Source organism: Eubalaena glacialis, chromosome 3 (assembly GCF_028564815.1).
Source record: "Eubalaena glacialis isolate mEubGla1 chromosome 3, mEubGla1.1.hap2.+ XY, whole genome shotgun sequence".
Lineage (NCBI taxonomy): Eukaryota > Metazoa > Chordata > Mammalia > Artiodactyla > Balaenidae > Eubalaena > Eubalaena glacialis.
This window is the reverse complement of record NC_083718.1, coordinates 76,008,378-76,026,676: the sequence shown is the minus strand read 5'-3', so window position 1 is coordinate 76,026,676 and position 18,299 is coordinate 76,008,378. Positions and strand designations below refer to the sequence as shown.

The following is an 18,299-nucleotide window of genomic DNA, read 5'->3' as shown; positions in this document are numbered from 1 at the left end:
CTCTTTTAATTTTCAAAAACCTTGAGTGCAGTGGTTCTCAACCAGGGGCAATGTTGTCCCCAAGAGAACATTTGCCAATGTCTAGAGACATTTTTATTTTCACAACTAGGGGGTGCCCCTGGCATCTAGTGGGTAGAGGTCAGGGATGCTGCTAAACATCCTACAGTGTATAGGACAGGTCCTCACAATGAGAATTATTTGGCCCCAAATGTCAATAGTACTGAGGCTGAGAAACCCTGCTTGAAGGATGGGCATGCTAATCTTCATTTATACAGATGTGGAATCTGTAGTTCTGAGAAGCTACCTGTCATTCAAAATTAGACTTACACAGCTCTAAAGCCCTGCTCTTTGACCATGCCATAGTGATAAGAACAGTGATGGGTAAGAAAGATAAAGAACCAGGGCACTAATTGCTGCTCAAAGATATTTGTTGGAGGAATGAGTACAAGCGTGAACGACAAAGGGGAATAAGAGTATGGGTGTGATCATCCTATTGCCACTCTGACACACGTCTTTGTCCTTGTTCCACAATCCAAAACAGAGTCAGGATTATGATAATAAAGAAAATCAAATGGTGGGGGGGGGCCTCAAGTCGCTATGCTCGATATCAGGAGGGGTCTGATGCCAGTGTCTGCGCCTCTAAATAGATCTAGAAGTACGGGGAGTCTTGTGACTCACTCTCCTCCATCGCCTTTTCTAAGCAGAGAGACAGACAGGAGGTTCTGAGCTGAGTTTGGGTGACCATTTATTCCCCTCTTCTCCCAGAGGCTGAGCCCAGCTGTGGCCCCAGAGGAAGAGGAGAATCTGTTTCCCAGTTTCCACATTTTCTGTGAATTTGGAGTGGGACTGAGCCAGGTTGATTCTGGGAAACCCTGAAACTTCTGGGAGGGAAAAGTTGAGATGAAAGAGGGTGGAAGGGGAGGAGCCAATGACAAAAACAGCACTTCTTTTCACTTCCTCTTTTGGACTCCAGAATTTGTCTGTTCTCTGGGGTGGAATCTGTCAAGCCTCGAGAGAAGTCTGTGTCTGCCGTGCTGGGCTGTCAGAGCCAACCTGCTCTCTCCAGGAGGTGATGGGGATCCCCTCATTCCTAGCCCTCCCTGCTGCCAGGAGTGACCGAGCTGACTGCACATCCTGCCATCCTTTGGGCCACATGCTACTGTGGACGGCTCTGCTATTCCTGGGTGAGGCAGGGTCCCAGGAGGGGCAGTGGAGCAGGGACAGAGGCAGGCATGCTTTTCTAACTCAGCTGCTGCCACCTCGGTTGGGGCTGAGCTTTGGGCAAGGATGAGGGCTGGCGCGGGAAGCACGTCAGGTAAGTCAGGAGGGTGAAGGCAGGCTGATAAAAATCAGATTCTGACAACCTTGCTGGCCTTGGCAAATTATGAAATTGGCAGAGTTCTTTTTTTTTAAATTAATTAATTAATTTATTTTTGGCTGAGTTGGATCTTTCTTGCTGCACGCGAGCTTTCTCTAGTTGCAGTGAGTGGGGGCTACTCTTTGTTGTGGTGCATGGGCTTCTCATTGCGGTGGCTTCTCTTGTTGCGGAGCACAGGCTCTAGGCGCGCGGGCTCAGTAGTTGTGGCGCGTGGGCTCAGTAGTTGTAGCTCGCGGGCTCCAGAACGCAGGCTCAGTAGTTGTGGCGCATGGGCTTAGTTGCTCCGCGGCATGTGGGATCTTCCTGGACCAGGGCTCAAACCCGTGTCCCCTGCATTGGCAGGCGGATCCTTAACCACTGCGCCACCAGGGAAGCCCAGAAGAGTTCATTTTTTTTTAAGTCTTTTGCCCAATTTCACTCAGCACCAAAGTCCCTGGTGCTCTGCCACCCCCCAGAGCGGAGCCAGCTGTGAGGAAAGTCTAGTGACCTAGACTTGAAGGACTAATGAGTGGCCAAGGTGTTTACCTTCCTTAGAAATTTGTGTTTCACTGGGACCATATCTTAGGTGGGAGGGCTAATGCTGTCTTAGGCAAATAGGAGGTGGGGGGAACACATTGTGGTTGGGGGCAGTGGCTGTTCTCTGTGCTCCTGAAACCACTTCAGGCAGCAGAAGCGTATTCTCTTTATGTGAAAGGAGATTCCCCTGGGAAAAAGCACAGGAGGGTGTGGGTTATCCAGGGAATGGGGATCAGAGAATACATAAGCCAGGCAATTCTAGAATCAGTTGTGGGACCAGAGGAATCATGCATGTCTCTTTGCACTTCACAAACATGGGGATACGTCCTGTCACCGTTCGAATAGAAAGACAGGATCTTAGGCTGCAATTGAGCGCTCCTTTCTGACCATGTTCTCAGCTGTGAGCTAGGGACCAGGGACTGATAGTGCTGGTGGGTGGAAGAGTCTAGGGAAGGCCGAGTAGGGGAGCCTTATTGCCAGGAATGTCTCCCCAGGCTCAATTTCTAGAGTATCTACCCTCAAATCTGCTTCAGTGTGGTCCCAGAGGACATGCAGCCACTTTCCAAGTTATGTACTATGATCGATAGTAAAATCTGTTCAGCTCTGGGAGCCTTGGCCCTCAATGCTGGATGATACTGGGGCAGGAGGTGGAGGTGAGGAAGAGAGAGTATCCTCCCTTGAGCAGGATGAAATGGATTGAAGCAGAATAGCATGAAAAAGGAGCACTGAACTACCTCACTTTTCGTATGGAGAAGCTCAGGCCTGGAGTAGTGGCATGCTTCCCTACCTCTGCTATAGTGATACCAATGTGATGCCTAGACAAGACTCCTGGGAGAGACTTTTGGAATTTTTATCCATTTGCCCTTTTGCTAAGTCACAAGGATTTACTCCATCTTTTCCATTCTCATCTGGGCCGCCATATTTAGGTCTTCATTGCTCAGTAACTCCATTTTTACACCACCTTCTGATCCAGTCTTGACTGTCCTGTCTCCTGTTCTCCGAATCCATGCTGCACACTGAGGCCATGACTTCTTCAACTACAGCTATGGCTGAGTCACTGTACTTCATAAATGACTTCAGTGCTGCTCCATTGCCTACTTTATAAAGCTCCAATTCTACTCTTAAAAGTAGATTCTCATCTAGAGCCAGGCAGTGTGTACACATATTCTCTGCTTTCCAAGATTCCACAAACTGCCTTGTTTAAACATTAAATAAATGCTATGTGCAGGCTCTGTTCTAGGACTTGGAGATTTATCACTGAACAAGAGAGACAGCCTTCCTGACCTAAAGCACAAGGTCTTTGCCTCCCTCACAGTTATACTGAGTATGAACATATTTAGTATTCACTAATATTTGTTGAATGAATAAATGGAAGGTGACTTCTCTCTACTTTTCTCATCTCTTACTTGTTTCTTCTCTTCCTCCTCCTCTTAGTCCTACTTCTTTACCCGTTCCCTGCACTGCCACATTGTCAGCCCTACACACTCTGCTTTTCAGCTATCACTTCTGTGTCAATGATTTCCAAACCTATCTTTCTTGTTTGTGTCAAGTACAATTTCATATTTCCACCTGCTGGTTGGAGACCTCCAAATTGATTTGTCAGCTCAGAAACAAAACACATTCAAAATCCAACTATCGGGCTTCCCTGGTGGCACAGTGGTTGAGAGTCTGCCTGCCAATGCAGGGGACACGGGTTCGAGCCCTGGTTTGGGAAGATCCCACATGCCGCAGAGCAACTGGGCCCGTGAGCCACAATTACTGAGCCTGCGCGTCTGGAGCCTGTGCTCCACAACAAGAGAGGCCGCGACAGTGAGAGGCCCGCGCACCGCGATGAAGAGTGGTCCCCGCTCGCCGCAGCTAGGGAAAGCCCTCGCACAGAAACGAAGACCCAACACAGCCAAAAAAAAAAAATAATAATAATAAATAAATAAATAAAATAAATTAAAAAAAAAAATCCAACTATCATCTTCCCCTCACAAATGTTCTTCTCATCCTAACATTTATATTTGTGTGAACACAACTAATGTTTTTCCTAGTCACCCATTTACAAGACCCCCATATCTCTTCAAGTGCCACGTTCTCTCTCCCTCTTAAATTTCTCTCATGCCCGTGTCCTCATCTTTACGTTCTATTGTCAACGCAATTTTTGGCTCTCTTATCTCCCACCTAGATGGACTCAATGAATGATTTCCAGAGCATTGGCAAATAAAATTAATATGGCCACTGCCCTCTTTCAGCTTACATTCTACTGAGGGATATAAACAGTAAATAAAGGAACACAAATGCATAAATGTGAATTGGAAAATGGCTATGAAGCTGTAAACAGGATACTCTGATAAGAACACTTGTTGCAGGGGACATGAGAGAACAGCCTACATTAACAGGATGATATGGCAAGAGTTTTCTGAGGAAATGACTTTTAAGCTAAGACCTGAAGCATGTTAAGGATTAAGCCATCTGAAGATACAAAGGAAGCAGGTTTAGAGTAGAGGGATCAGCATACAGAAAAGCCCCAAGTTTGAAGAATGTGAAGAGGTCTGGTGTTATTGGAGCTCAATGAGTAGGGGAAGTGTGGCTCGAGATGAGGCTGGAGAGGTGAGCAGGGCTTGTGTCAGGTGTGGCCTTGTAAATATTTACATTTTATTTTCAGAGCAAAGGAAGAGCACTGAAGGCTTGTAAGCAGGAGGGTGATATTATCTGATTTGTTATTTAAAAAATAACTCTAGCTTCTCTATGGGGAATGAATTGTCGGGGGAACAAAATAAGGGAAGAGATAAGTTAGGAGATGGGAGAAAGCTGCTGGTGACCTAAAAATAGTGTGGACGTGGACTGAAGCTGACGCATTCAAGAACTAACTGGAAGCAGGATGATCACGACTTTACTGGTGCAAAGGCCGATGGGGTTTGGGAGAGAGAGAGGAATGAAAGAGGACTTGGAGTTTTCAGGCACGAGTACCTGGGCAGATGGTGAAGATATACACTTACATGGGGGAACCTGGGAGAGAAATAGAATGTGTCCACTTGATTTGACATTGAGATCATTGGCGATTTTGACAAGAAAAGTTTCAGTGGACTGGTGAGGGCAGAGTTCAAATTGCAGAGAATGAAACAGTGATTGGAAAGAGAAGAAATGACGACAGCCTTTGTAGAAAAAGAATTGAGAAATCAGACTGGGAAAGGGAGCAGAAAAATAATTTTGGAATTATATGTGGTGTCAAGTGAGATTTTTTCCTTTCAGTGAAAGATCCTGGAATATATTTATGTTGATAGGAAAGGTCCAGCTGAGAAGGAGAAATGGGTGAGGCAGAGGAGAAAGGGAATAACAGAGAGGGGAAAATCCTTGAGCGGGTGAAAGGGAATGTGACCCAGGATAGAGACTGACCACAGATAGGAGGAGAGATGTCCCCAGTGAAAACCAAGAAAGGAAGATGGATAGAGATGCAATAGGTTAGATGATTTAGTTGGGGGAAGATGTGAGACCTCCTGTCTAACTGCGCTTGTTTTCTCTGTGAAGGATAAAGGAAGGCATCATCTTTGAGTGAGATGGGATGGGAGGCAGAGGACTGGACAGTTTGAGGAGTGAGGAAAAAATGAGTGTCCCTACCAAGAGCCGCAGAGCAAACGTACTAGAGAAAAGTGTCAGAACGGCAGTTTAGTGTCCTTTTGAATATGGAGACAGTAAATTTACAGAGATACCAACCTGCCTGCTTATGTGGTAATTTCATTAACACACAGCTGAAGAAGTAAAGGCATGGACAACCCAGGTGGAACGTAATGCAGACAGAGACTGGCAAGAGAGTTAAGGGGATTTGCAAGGAGGTGATTATTTATAATGATGAATCATCATATCTAATGAGAAAGTAGGCTGATCTTTGCTTTCTCTCTTACAGCTCCTGTTGCTGGGAAACCTGGTAAGTGCTCACCACATCCTCTCCCTCCCCCAGCTACTCTCTCTCTCTCTGCTCCCTGCACCCTGTCTGGAGGTGCTCTGGGTGCACCAGCAACCCAGGACTGAGGTAGAGCCTGGAAAGAGTAATTGCTCCCACAAGATGCCCTGCCCCCTTCTCCTTCCTCCTTCCCTTCCTCCCAGGGAAGCCAGGGATGGGCAGCCACGGGGCACAGCCTTTCTGGTCCTGTTCCAGTGAGACCTCACAGATTCTGTCACAGAAAATAACTGTCTTCTGTCTCAGTTGCCTTCCTCTCTCCAAAGTAAATCACGAACCCAGGCCATTTTAGTTTCAGCCACATGCAAAATCACATGATTTGCTTAGGTTAACCCCATGGGTTGATAAATCCTCTACTTTGCATGTATCTGAAGGCTTCAGGGCCTGTTCCCTTGGTCACAAATAGGAGATACCACTGGTTGCAGCTTGGTGGGATGAACACTGCTGGACACTGCTTTCTCTGCACCACTAACCTCTCCACCTCCCTGGACTGGTAGTGGGGTGGGGCTCTACCTGGGCCACTGAACGCAGGGCTCCCTAGACTGGCCTGCCAGCCTTTCTCCTCTTTCTTTTTCTTCTGAGGCCACAGAGACTCCTCTGTGCTTGGGTGTCAGGACAGGTCTATTCTAAAGGATAAAGAATGGGGACTTCCCTGGTGGTCCAGTGGTAAAGAATCTGCCTTACAATGCAGGGGACACAGGTTCGATCCCTGGTCAGGGAACTAAGATTCCCACATGCTGTAGGGCAACTAAGCCCACACAACTAGAGCCCACGGGCCACAAACTACAGAGCCCACACGCCCTGGAGCCTGTGTGCCACAACTAGAGAAGAGAGAACCCACACGCCACAACTAGAAAGAAGCCGGCGCACCACAACTGAAGATCCCACACTGCAACAAATATCCCTCATGCCGCAACTAAGACTCGACACAGCCAAAAAAATAAAATAATAATAAGTATATCTTTTTTTTTGTTCTGACTTCTTCCATTCTTTTTTTTAAAGATGTATTTATTTCTTTTTATTTAGAAATAAATACATCTTAAGGAAAAAAGAAACTAATAATAAGCTGCTGTATAAAAAAATAAATAAAATTCTAAAATTCAAAAAACAATAATAAGCTGTAAGGATATATTGTACAACAGAATATAGCCAATATTTTATAAAAACTATAAATGGAGTATAACCTTTAAAAATTGTGAATCACTTTATTGTATACCTGTAACTTATATAATATGGCACAGCAACTATACGAATAAAAATTTTTATTCCAAAAAAAAAAGAAAAAATGGAAGAAGTCAGAACAGAAACGTGATGCCTGACTCTCAGCCTGGCACCTCCATCAGATGTCCCCATTTGTCTTCTTCCAGCTGTGGAGAGAGTTTATCCACTAGTGTCCAAATGCCTCAGCTTACAGGGGAGGAAAGTGATTCCCCAAACATGTGTAGTATGTGCGTGTGTGTGTGTGTGTGTGTGTGTGTGTGTGTGTGTGTGTGTGTGTGTTGCCCCCTCTCCCATTCCCCTACCTCTTGTCCTCTCCCCTGAGTAGGAGCCAAGCTCCCTGAGAGAACCTGGGTTCCTGGGGGCCCCTGTGTGGGCTGCATGAGTTGCAGGAATTGCCTTTAGTTGCAGAACAGTTCTGCGTTGGGTTCCTCTCTTGATGTCTCCAGCATGGCCACAGTTTTCCATCATCTGTGATTTGGGGTCTGCTTAGGCCCTTGGGGTCCCTTTCCTCATGCTGCCTTCTCTCTCTGCCCCTCAGCAGGTCTCCCGAAGGCTGTGGTGAACATTCAGCCTGCGTGGATCAACGTGCTCAAGGAGGATGACGTGACGCTGATGTGTCAGGGGACCAACTTGTATGAAGGCAACCTCACCCTGTGGTTCCATAATGGGAGCTCCATCCAGAGCCAGAACCAGCCCAGCTATAGCTTTAAGGCCAGCAGCAATGACAGCGGAGACTACAGGTGTCAGAGAGAGCAGACCAGCCTCAGCGACCCTGTGCATCTGGATGTGATTTCTGGTCAGTGGAGGAAGGCCTGGGAGAGTCTGGGAGAACAAGGATAGAAGAAATATGCTTACATGGCAGAAGTTTTTCGGAAAGGGGAATTGCCTGCTTACTGGGAAGCATGGCTGTGAGTTGTTTGAAGGGGTTTTTGTCCACTTATTTCCCTTTTCACGCACCCCATTGCTTAGTATGTGTGTTGAGGTGGAAGTTCCTAAGAGATTTCTCAGAATATGTTGGGCTCTTTTGTCTCAGGGCTGATTGAGCAAGAAGGTGACAAGGCCACTGACAGGCAGCAGGGTATGAGAGAAGCAGAAGGAAATCCCTAATTCACAGAAATCCTTCCATTTTTATGGCAGAGTCGAATGCACAGAGAGACCACAACTGAATCCTAGCCCTGGAAATTACTAGCCATATAAACATGATGATTTCATTTACCTTTGAGCTTCAGTTTCCTCATCTGCTCAGTGGAGATACTACTGCCTCCCCCATCAGGTTCCGGTGAGAATCAGCATTTCCCTGGTCCCCCTGCCCTCTGTGCAACTTGAGGTGAAAGTTGTGTCTTAACCACCTTTTATATCCAGCCCCAGGCACAGGACAGGGCTTAATAAATGTTTGCTGAACCGATCAATGATCCTCCAAAGCTCCTGGCAAGAAATACGTTCTCCATAGAGAAAAGCTGCAGTGTGATTATGATGAATATTGTCATTGCTATTCTTCACTTAGTCCCCTTCCCTCACCCAATTCTCAAATTCTCCTCAAAGGTATCTAGGCCCGGTGGGCCTGCAGCTCCAGGCCTGCAATCTCTACCCTCTGTGCTCAGCAGGAAAAGACAGTCCTGGAGGGAAGCCCCAGAGGCCTGGCAGGGCCTCAACCTCAGTGCTCCTGCCTCTCTAGGAAGGGGTGGAGGTGAGGGATCCCTCCCCCGAGACTGAGCAGGTGCGTTGACAAGGAACCCTGGCACATGAGGTGGACACCGCCCTGAAGGACCTAGGTGAAGAGCTAGATGCCAGAGCAGCAGCCATGGGGACCCTGAACCACTATCATGGAGACTAGAGTCAACAGAATGCCGACTGCACCGATGCGAGTCCCTACTCAGGTGATGGCGCTCGTTCCCAGACAGCTCAGGGCTACGGTATGAACAGCAGGCAGAGCAGGCACTGCAGGGGCAGCTCCGTGGGCCTCAGTATCTCCACCAGTTTGCGTCCAGCAGCAGCTCAGCAGGCCCAGCTGCACAGCCTGGCTGCCATCTAGTGGCCGCAACTGCTGCTAGTCAGCAGGCCAGCTCCCCCAGACACCAGCACAACGCAGCAGCTGAACACCACCCCGGCCTCAGTCAATCTGGCCACAACATCAGCCTCCCAGCTCACCAGCCAATCCCGGAGTGAGCTCTCCCAGTGTTACCACTGTGACCCAATCTGTGCTACTGGGGAACGCCACCTCCTCCCCCTCAACCTGTCCCAGGCCCAGATGCATCTACGACCACAGCTGGAAACCTATTCCAGGTAAACCAGACCTTGGCCCAGAATGTGCCTCTAGCTTCTCAGCGCATCCTGATGCCTATTAGGGCAGTGGCAGTCGTCCAGCAGGAGGGGCTGTCTGCTCAGGCTGCTGGAGTCCACGTAGATGCAGTTCAGGTAAAGAACTTGGCACTGAGGGACAACAGGCTCAGCCCGAAGCTCCACCCAGATCGCTATTCCACTCTTTCTCTAGCCTCCCCCAGGTCCCTGTTGTCTTCTGCATGCAGTCCGTGCACCTGCCGGGCAAACCCAGACGTTGGCTGCCAAATGCACGGAGGAGGGCGATGGTGTCTCCACATTGGGTTCCGTGCTCCTGCCAGGGCTTCTCCAGTAGCAGAGAGCCCCAAGGCCATGGAGGAGGAGAGCAGGCTTGGAGAAGAAGCTGAACTAGTGACCAGTGGGAATGCTAATTCACCAAGCAGTGAATTAGCAGCCGTGGCCCCTGCCCATCAGCACCTCCTCCTACACTAGCCATGGTGTCCGGATAAATGGTGACTCAAACAAACCTCCACAAGCCATTGTGAAGCCCCAGATGCTCACCCACATGATTGAGGGCTTTGGTATCCAGGACGGAGCAGAGCCTGTCCCAGTGTGTTGTTCTCCATTACTGCAAAGCCACTACAGACTGGCCTCCCGACAGGGCTGAATGAGAATCAGTCAGGTGACCCCTGGGGAGGGGACAGCCCATCTGCTGAGTAGTCAAGAAGACAAATCTCCTGAAGTTCCAGTACTGTGGGAAGTACAGTCCTGGAGAACAGTTTTGTGAGTCCAAGAGTTTCTGCTCCATGACTTGTACTAAAAGGTACAGCGTGAACTGTAGCTGCCAGTTCTGGTTGAAGAGGAGAAACATGAAAGAGTTTCAGGAAGCCCACTATGCTTGTGTTCACCAGTGCGGACCCAGCTACAGCTCCTCTGCCATCATCCATGCTAAGATCCAGGGCAAGTGCCACAGGGGTCAAGAGGACTCTAGCTGGGGTTCAGAGAATTCCAGTCATGGTAAAGGACTCTCTCCAATGTCCCTGGGCCTTTATCGGTGAGGGCTGGACATGGGGAATGTGACCCAGGGAACCTCCATACAGCTGTGCCTACACCAGGATTCATGGCATCAACCCTGTGTTCCTGTCCAGTAATCTTAGCCACTGGAGTGCAGAGGAGGTATATGAGTTTATTGTTTCTCTACAAGGCTTCCAGGAGATTGCAGAGGAGTTTTGTTCCCAGGAGATGGATGGAAAGGCCCTTTTTTGACTTAAAGAACACCTCGTGAGTGCCGTGAACATGAAGCTGGGCCCTGCCCTCAAGATCTGCACCAAGAAATTGTCCTCGAGGAGACCTAAGGTGGCCCTCTTGCACAAACCAGCCTAAGGCTGACACTTCCACTGTCCAGGTTACGACCTGGTACCAGTAGAGACTTTGCTGAGAAGAAAGTGCTGTTCTAATGATGTGCACCTTCAGCAGAGGGGATTACCCAGACAGGGAGGAGAAGTGCAAGAATTGGTTGCTGGTGCTACATGGAAGCAGCTTTGACATTTTCTCCGGGTTTTACTTCATTTAAAAAAATCTTCACAATTCTCAGCATTCCCACCTACCCCAATCCAACCGTTATAAAAGAGGCAGTCTAGGGAACCAGGACTGCTCACCTAATCCTGGAGTGGAATGTCTAGCCAGGGCCTGAGTTCCTCAAGAGGAGGAATACACAGGATGGTATGGGAGGAAATGGGTGGAACGCAGGGGTGCCTCCCCAGTGGGAGAGGTGGGGTTTTCTAGCTTGTGTGACCCAAGTAGCAAGATCTGGTGCTCCCCACCTTCCCTCTGGATTGTCCCACTGTAGCCGTGGCCCAGAGTTTTCTCTTCGTTGTCACTCCCTCCCTCAGTATTGAACATTTTCACCTGCATTTGTGGCAGGCTCAGCAGCCAGTGTAGAGACTTTTTTGGCATCATTCTGATCTGCTGAAGGGGCTAAGCGTGGTTGACTAGCACACGTGTGGCTGTTGTCATTTCTTTCTCATGTCCCGGCTCCCTTCCAACGTATCTATTGTTTTCTACCCTTTCTTTCCAATTTCAACTCTACTCTGTTCTATAGCTTTAGGAAAAAGGAGTGCGTGGGCTGAGGTCAGATTATAAGTACCCACCTTAGCCTCTATTCCCTATACGACAAAGAAATTAAATATCTTTTTCCTCAGTAAAAGGATGAAAATCGGGGGAAAAATGTACACAGCAGGCTAATGGCCCACCCATGTCACTGCTGCCTTTAAAGTCCCCGCTGAAGTGAAATTCCACATTTACTAACATGCACCAAATAAGCTAATATTTGTTAGATGTCCGTGACTTTCCCCAAAGACACTTGACTCTGCTGTGTCCCCCTCACATGTTGTCTCCTATGTCAGACTGGATCCTTCCCTCCCTCCCTCCCTCCCTCAGGGAAGGGAGTGTACTATTGGGTCTCCTGTATCCTTCCTGCAGAGGCCTGTTGGGCAGGACAGGAACGGGAAGACAAGCATATCCTGAGCACCTACTATGTGCCAGGAACTACTGTAGATAGCTAATGGGATTATTGTGACTATTTTCACATACGAGGAAACGGAGGCCCAGAAGAGTTAAATTATTTGCCCAAGATCACAGAGCTCATACATGATGGAGCCAGAATTAGAGACCAGGAGTGTCTGATTCCAAACTTAAGCTCTTCCCTCCACACACAGTGGCCCACCAGTAAGGATGGTCAGAGTGTCAGATTTGAGTCAAGACCTCCTGTGTCCTGTGGTCCCTTTGTGTCTTTCAGACTGGCTGCTGCTCCAGACCCCTAGCCTTGTGTTCCAGAAAGGGGAGCCCATTGTGCTGAGGTGCCACAGCTGGAAAAACAGCCCTCTGAATAAGGTCGTATTCTTCCAGAATGGAAAATCCAAGACGTTTTCCTATCTGCGTTCCAACTTCTCTATCCCACAAGCAAACCTCAGTCACAGTGGCGAGTACCACTGCACGGGATTTATTGGGCGGACACTGTACTCATCACAGCCTGTGACCATCACTGTCCAAGGTGGGAACTCTGTGAAGATGAAAGGAGGGGAGAAGAGGGGTTAGACAATTAGGGGTAAGGTCACATGGACCTACAGGGAGATCTGAGAAATGCCCTAGCAGCAAACCTGGGCTCTGGGGCAAAGGGCAGGGGCATGACACCTTGCTAAGTATTGGCCAGAGCTTGGAGCCCTCAGCTTCCAGGTGATAGGTGACAAGGCTCTTGTTCCACTTTGAAATATAGGCCCCATCGCACCAAGCCCAGCAGTGGAACAGAGCTATCTCATTGGTGCAGAAGTTGTCTAAGCTCCTGGACATTCCTAAGAGCTGAGGTTTTCCTAATTTCTTCTCATGTCTCATGATATGTCCATTCACTCTCAAAGGCATGGCATGTCCTTGGCGGTTCAAGGCTGTGCTGGGTACAGTGGTGGAGGTGTCAGGTCCATCCTCCCTGCCATCCCCGAGGACTAAGAGGAACCGTTCCCTCTGCCTTACACACTCAACAGCGTGCCTTCATTTGATTAGCAGAGAAACGTGGGTATAGGAGAGGCACAAGCCCAGTTCCAGAAATCCTGTGCAGGCGAGGTTGAGGGGGGAAGTGAGTGTTGCGTTGGAGGAAGGACAGAGATGGGTACTGCCTGTTCCGATGCCTGTGTTCCCCAGGGTCCAGCTTGAGCAACTCCTTGTCGGTGACGATAGCGGTGGCTGTAGTCGCTTGGATTGCTGCAGTGGCTATTGCTGGTGCCATAGTAGCCTGGTTCTGCCTCAGGCGAAAGCAGATTTCAGGTTTGTGCCTCCTCTTGGTCCCTCTTGTCATCAGTCCCTACTTAGCCAAGGCCCTAACCCCAAACATTGCTAGAACCCTTATCTTTGGGCTAGAGAATCCTTAGCATTCAAATATAGTCCCATATTTTATTCATTCATTCATTTGACAGGCCTGAACAAACTTGCTTATGTGTCAAGCACTGTGATAGACTCTGTGGATGATGCCAAGATAAAGAAGTTCAGTCTCTGCCCTCAGGGAATTCATAATATTGTGGGGAAGACTGAAATGCAAATAGATCAGTATAATTAGAGGGGATAAGACCAGTATTAGAGAATGCAAAGGCTATGACGGGGGACGGAAGAGCTGGCGCAACCCAGCATGGGCCGGGGCAGTTAGAGAAGGCTTCACAGGAATGCAGTGCTGTGTCGTGACTGAAGCACACCTGGTGGGGCCAGACTGCCTGAGTTTAAATCCCAGCTCCTCAGGTCACCAGCTGGATAACGTTGGGTGAGTTATGCAATATGTTGAGAAGATGGAGTTGGTGTATTAATTTAAGAATATGCCGATCATGACCTGCTGAAAGAGGAGGCACAAGCCACCCACATGGGCTTGGCAGCTCCCTCAGCATCTGATTTCACTTCCCAGATTGGTGAAAGTGAAAACCCTGGGGTCATTTTGATTGAAAGTACAGTTTCGGTACACTCACGCAAAGGAAGTAGAGTCACAAGACTTGCTACTTACAGATCCCAGAAATGGGAAGGGGGTGGGTGGCAGTCCTCTGTCCCAGGTCATGGGTGAGCAGGAGAGAGAGAACAGTGTAGCAAGCAGCTATTACTTATAAGGTGATTGGGGTGGAGGACACTATTTTGCGGGCTTAACTCTAAGTGGTTATTTTAAAAGGGGCCCCAGGAAAAGCAAAGCGAGAACTTATGGCGGGAATCCTAAATTCAAGTCCTTATCTTAAATGTTCCGATTCTGGGTGTAAGCAGGTTATCATACTGTAAAATGCCTAGGCAGCAACTCAGGAAAACAAAGTTGTTTTTTCAGGAAAATAAACGTTGTTTTTCTCATCACATTCAACTTCTGTGTGCCTCAGTTTCTTCATCTGAAAAATGAGGCCACGAATAGAACCTACTTCCTAGGGTTATGAGGGTGAATGAGTCGGCAGCTAACAGACAGCAAACATCACATAGTATCACACATAGTATGAGTTATCGTTATGGAGGAGAGTTCTGATGTTTGAGAGTAGCAGTTAACCAGGCAAAGAGGGCTAGAAGAGCATCCCAGGCATGGGGCCAAGACATGGAAATGAGAAACATTGTGGCTAGGATGGGGATCATGGGAAGAGTAAGGAGGTTGCTGTAGGCAGTTTGATGCCATTGAAGCCATAAATCACGAGGCAGAAAAAAAGGAGAGAAGAAGCAGGGCAGAAGGATGTATTCCAGGTCATGGAATCCACGTAGGCTACCTTTAAAGAACTAAGCTGTATTCCAAAGGGGTTGGCAAGAGCACAGGAGGGCAGTAACCACATCTCCTTGTTCTGCGCTCCCCCCTCCTCCGCCCCCCCACCGCCAGCACCTAGCACATGCTTGCCACGCAGCAAGATGGTCGATAAATATTTGTTCACTGACTGATCAGCTGAAGAACTTCAGCTCTTGGAAAGCAGCCTCCTTCCCCCATAGTACTAATGTAAAAGAGCCGAGGGAGAAGGGAAGGTGCCATACAAATCTAATAAGCAAATCGTCACAATTCATAACACTGAAAAGCTAGCTTGCTGGTGGGAGAAAGCGCTAAAGATAGCCAGATACAGAGAAAGTAAAGGGGAAAAAAGACTCAGAGCCATTGACAAAGAGAAAATAATACTACTAATACCTCACAAAGCACTTTGCAATTGGTTCATAGCCAAGACCTCAGTTACTGATGATAAGTAAATGTAGAGATTCAGGGAGAGATACCGAGAGAGAGAAAGAGGTGTTTTTTAAAAGGCAGAGCAAGCTTAAGAAAGATGCAATAGAATGGCCTTTCTGAGAGTCCCAGGAGTCCCTACTGTTAACCTAGGCAACTTACATCTCTCTAGACCAGCCCTTTTACAGGCTAGGGCAGTCCCTGGGGAGTGGGGAGGAGGGGGGAGGCGTCTGTGTGGGAGAAGGGTGTGTGTTGGTTCTAACCCGATCTTGCCTCTGGTGGTCTTTGGTCCTGAAGACTCGGGTCCTACCCCATAATCCTACTAACCTCCTATGTGCCCCTCCTAGCTCTCCCAGGAACCCCTGAGCACAGGGAAATGGGAGAGACCCTCCCTGAGGAACCAGGTGAGTGCAGCTCCCCCTCTGGAGGCTCAATGACATCCTACCTTGTGCATCAAGAAGCTGCTTGTGTGAGTTCTGCTGGGAGCACAGGAGAGGGAGGGGGCAGTGGGAGGAGGGCAGGGGCTCAAATCTCTTGGTCAGTTCTGAGACTAACTCCTGGGCCTAAAGAGGACCTCACTGGCGATAAGGAGAAGATGAACACCTGTCCTAGATAGAGAGGCAAGGGCCTTGTGCGAGTTTCCAGGGTCAGAAATGCTGGGGATATTTCCAGAGCAGGACATCAGAGATACTTAGGTCTTTCTGTGGAGCTTTGGAAGAGCTGGCAGAGGACTGGGGTTAGACGTCGTAAGACTAAGGCAAATAGAATTAAGGGGATAAAATTCTAGAGGAAAGGAGAAAGAGCCCTAAGGAATAAAACTTAGATTTGCTGCAGAGTCTGTCTCTGTGGAATGATTGGGTAAGGGTAACAGGGCTCAGCTCTTAGTGGAACATTAAGAGGAGATTTTGGCCTGAGAAAGTTCTGGGGTACTAGGTGCATTAGTGGGCTTTACTCTGTGGGCAAAGCTTGGTTCTAACGCCCACTCGTGTAGGTTTATTAAAATGCAGGCCTGGCACTAGCTCTGTCATTATCATAAAATGGAATCTTGAGTGTCATTCCCCCTCTTGGGGTTTAGTCACCTCATTGAGGAGACGAGTGGGTTAGCCTGGATGATCGCTAAGCCCTTCCAGGTCTGACATTCTGAGAGTCAGTGACCATCCAACCCCTGGCCCAAGTGGGAACGTGTTAAAGGAGCAGTAATATTCCAGGCAACTTCCTGACTGGAGTTAAAGCCAGAGCACAAAGGAAACTGGCGCTTTCTCTGGGGACCCCCAGACAGCAGAAACGGAAAGGAGAAAGAAGCCCTCGAGGACGCCACCTCAGATGGCTGGGGTATGACTCAGAGCAGAGCCAACAGGTTTGAGAGCTTGAGCAAAATGGCACAGCTTTCCGGCTGCGCTTTGAGCAAGGCCCCTGTGTCCTGTGGCCAGGCCAAATGGGGATATGGACCAGAGTCTTCACCAGGGCCAAACTGCTGTAGAAGAAAGTCCAAACACAAGTGGATTAGCCATTTTGATGTTTGGTTCTACCTACACTGGCATAAATATATTTCACAAGGCATTTATTTCACAGGAAGGCATTGGGGCTGATGGTTTCCCAAAAGGCACAGCTAGGTTGCCGGGATGGTTGAGGGATGCATTAGAAGGAGAATTCAGGACGTGGTTTGTTCCAGAAGTTGGAGCATGGCACACAGGGACTCATTGTGTCCTGGAGATGAATGAAGACACTAGATGCATTGTCTCAGACTCCCTCCCCACTTCCTGAGGAATGCTGCTTTGCAGTTACTGAGGCTGCTTTTCGCACTGGCAAAGTGAGTTTATTGGCAAAAACATGAGGACATTTGGATGTGTTTTAGATATTTACCAGGGAGAGTACTGGCTGGGTTGCTTGCTTCCTTCTTTCCTTCCCTCCAGCCTCCCTTGCTCACTCTCATGCTTTCTTTCTTTATGAGATCAGGGAGTGTCAGATTCTTCAAAGTTCCAACAAAGATATACTACATCTGGCCAATGTGGAAAGGCCACCATCTGTGGCTGGCAAAAATCTGGATTACTTCACTCTAATACTCAACACCCCCATCTCCTCCCCAGTATATCTCAGATCCCCGAAGCTGCCTGGTTGCTTTGAGGAAAACCCAGTGATCCTCTGAAATGAGTGCAGCACAAATGAGCGCCTCCCTCTGCTAGTGTGGCCCGTGCAGGAGGCCATGTCTGGGATACCAAGGGTGGGTAGGGGATGAAGCTTTTGGCCTGCAGGCCTGAGTTGGGGTTCAGTGGTCCTCGCCTCAAGCCTGGTTTGGGCCTCAAGCAGCAGCGCAGGTAGGCAGTGCCCCCGCTGATCTCTGTTCTTTTTGCCCACAGCCAATCTCACCGATGCTGAAGAGGCTGCCAAAATTGAGGTAAGCCATCCCAGCCACCTTCTCCCTTCTCCTTCTCCCCTGCCGCTTCTTCTGTTGCCTTCATTCTTGTGACCTCTCTGTGGATCCCCATTGCTCCTTTCTGCTTTCTCTAGGCTGAGAATACAGTCACCTATTCACTTCTCTCGTATCCGGAAGTTGCAGAGGAAGAAACAGAGTCGTCGGATTACCAGAACCACATTTAGTTTTCATTGTCTTGCCTGGGACTTGGGGAAGAGAATCAGAGAGGCCAAGATCTGGTGTCTTCTGTCCTGAATTCCTCTTAAGGAGGAGAAGAGGATGCTGCAGTTCTAAAGGAGAATGACTCTTCCAGAGTTATCTATGTGAATCCTGAAGCTCCCTGTTTTGAAAGCCACAGACGATATGGTCTCAGCTAACTGACTGCTGGTTTCTTCTGTGCTTCAGCACTTCTCGCCATCAGGACTGTTCTGTTATACATCCACAAAGCCAGTGAAAATTACCTTTATTAAGAGATTGTAGAAACATGGGAAATGATTATGTTACAGGTTACATGAGAAAAATTAGATAAGTATGTATGATTTCAAAAATGTTGAGATAGACTAACATATGCCAATATATTAAAAGTGATTGTTTCAGGGTGGTAGAATTATTGGTGCTTTTCATTTCCTCTGTTAATTTTTCTGTACAGATCATGTATTACTTTTATAATAAAATACTACGCTAACAACATTACCTTTTAAACACTGTACCGGTTGCAGTGTAGACTGATTTGGGGTCTGTTTCTTTTCAATGGTAAGAATCTTGGGAAGGTAGTAATGGGTAGGAAGTGAGGGAGAGAAAAGATTTGGAGTGTAGGACGAGTATCCCTCTTCTAAAAACTGAATATCCG

The 18,299-nt window shown here is 48.2% G+C and overlaps 1 protein-coding gene across 4 annotated transcripts; it reads left to right on the top strand.

Moving 5' to 3' along the window:
- The first annotated feature begins 1,000 nt into the window (after positions 1-1,000).
- Positions 1,001-18,029, top strand: LOC133088032 (low affinity immunoglobulin gamma Fc region receptor II-like). Of its 4 annotated transcripts, XM_061185808.1 has the most exons (8): positions 1,001-1,184; positions 5,784-5,804; positions 7,597-7,854; positions 12,133-12,387; positions 13,029-13,151; positions 15,384-15,440; positions 17,394-17,431; positions 17,545-18,029. In XM_061185808.1, the coding sequence occupies exons 1-8, from the start codon at positions 1,073-1,075 to the stop codon at positions 17,632-17,634; spliced, it is 954 nt and encodes a 317-aa protein (XP_061041791.1). In that variant the 5' UTR covers positions 1,001-1,072; the 3' UTR covers positions 17,635-18,029. The 4 variants fall into 4 exon arrangements, with proteins under 4 accessions (XP_061041791.1, XP_061041788.1, XP_061041790.1 ...); XM_061185805.1 differs by lacking the exon at positions 15,384-15,440; XM_061185807.1 differs by lacking the exons at positions 15,384-15,440; positions 17,545-18,029 and adding an exon at positions 16,709-16,846 and having other exon boundaries at positions 17,394-17,418.
- Positions 18,030-18,299: the final 270 nt, after the last annotated feature.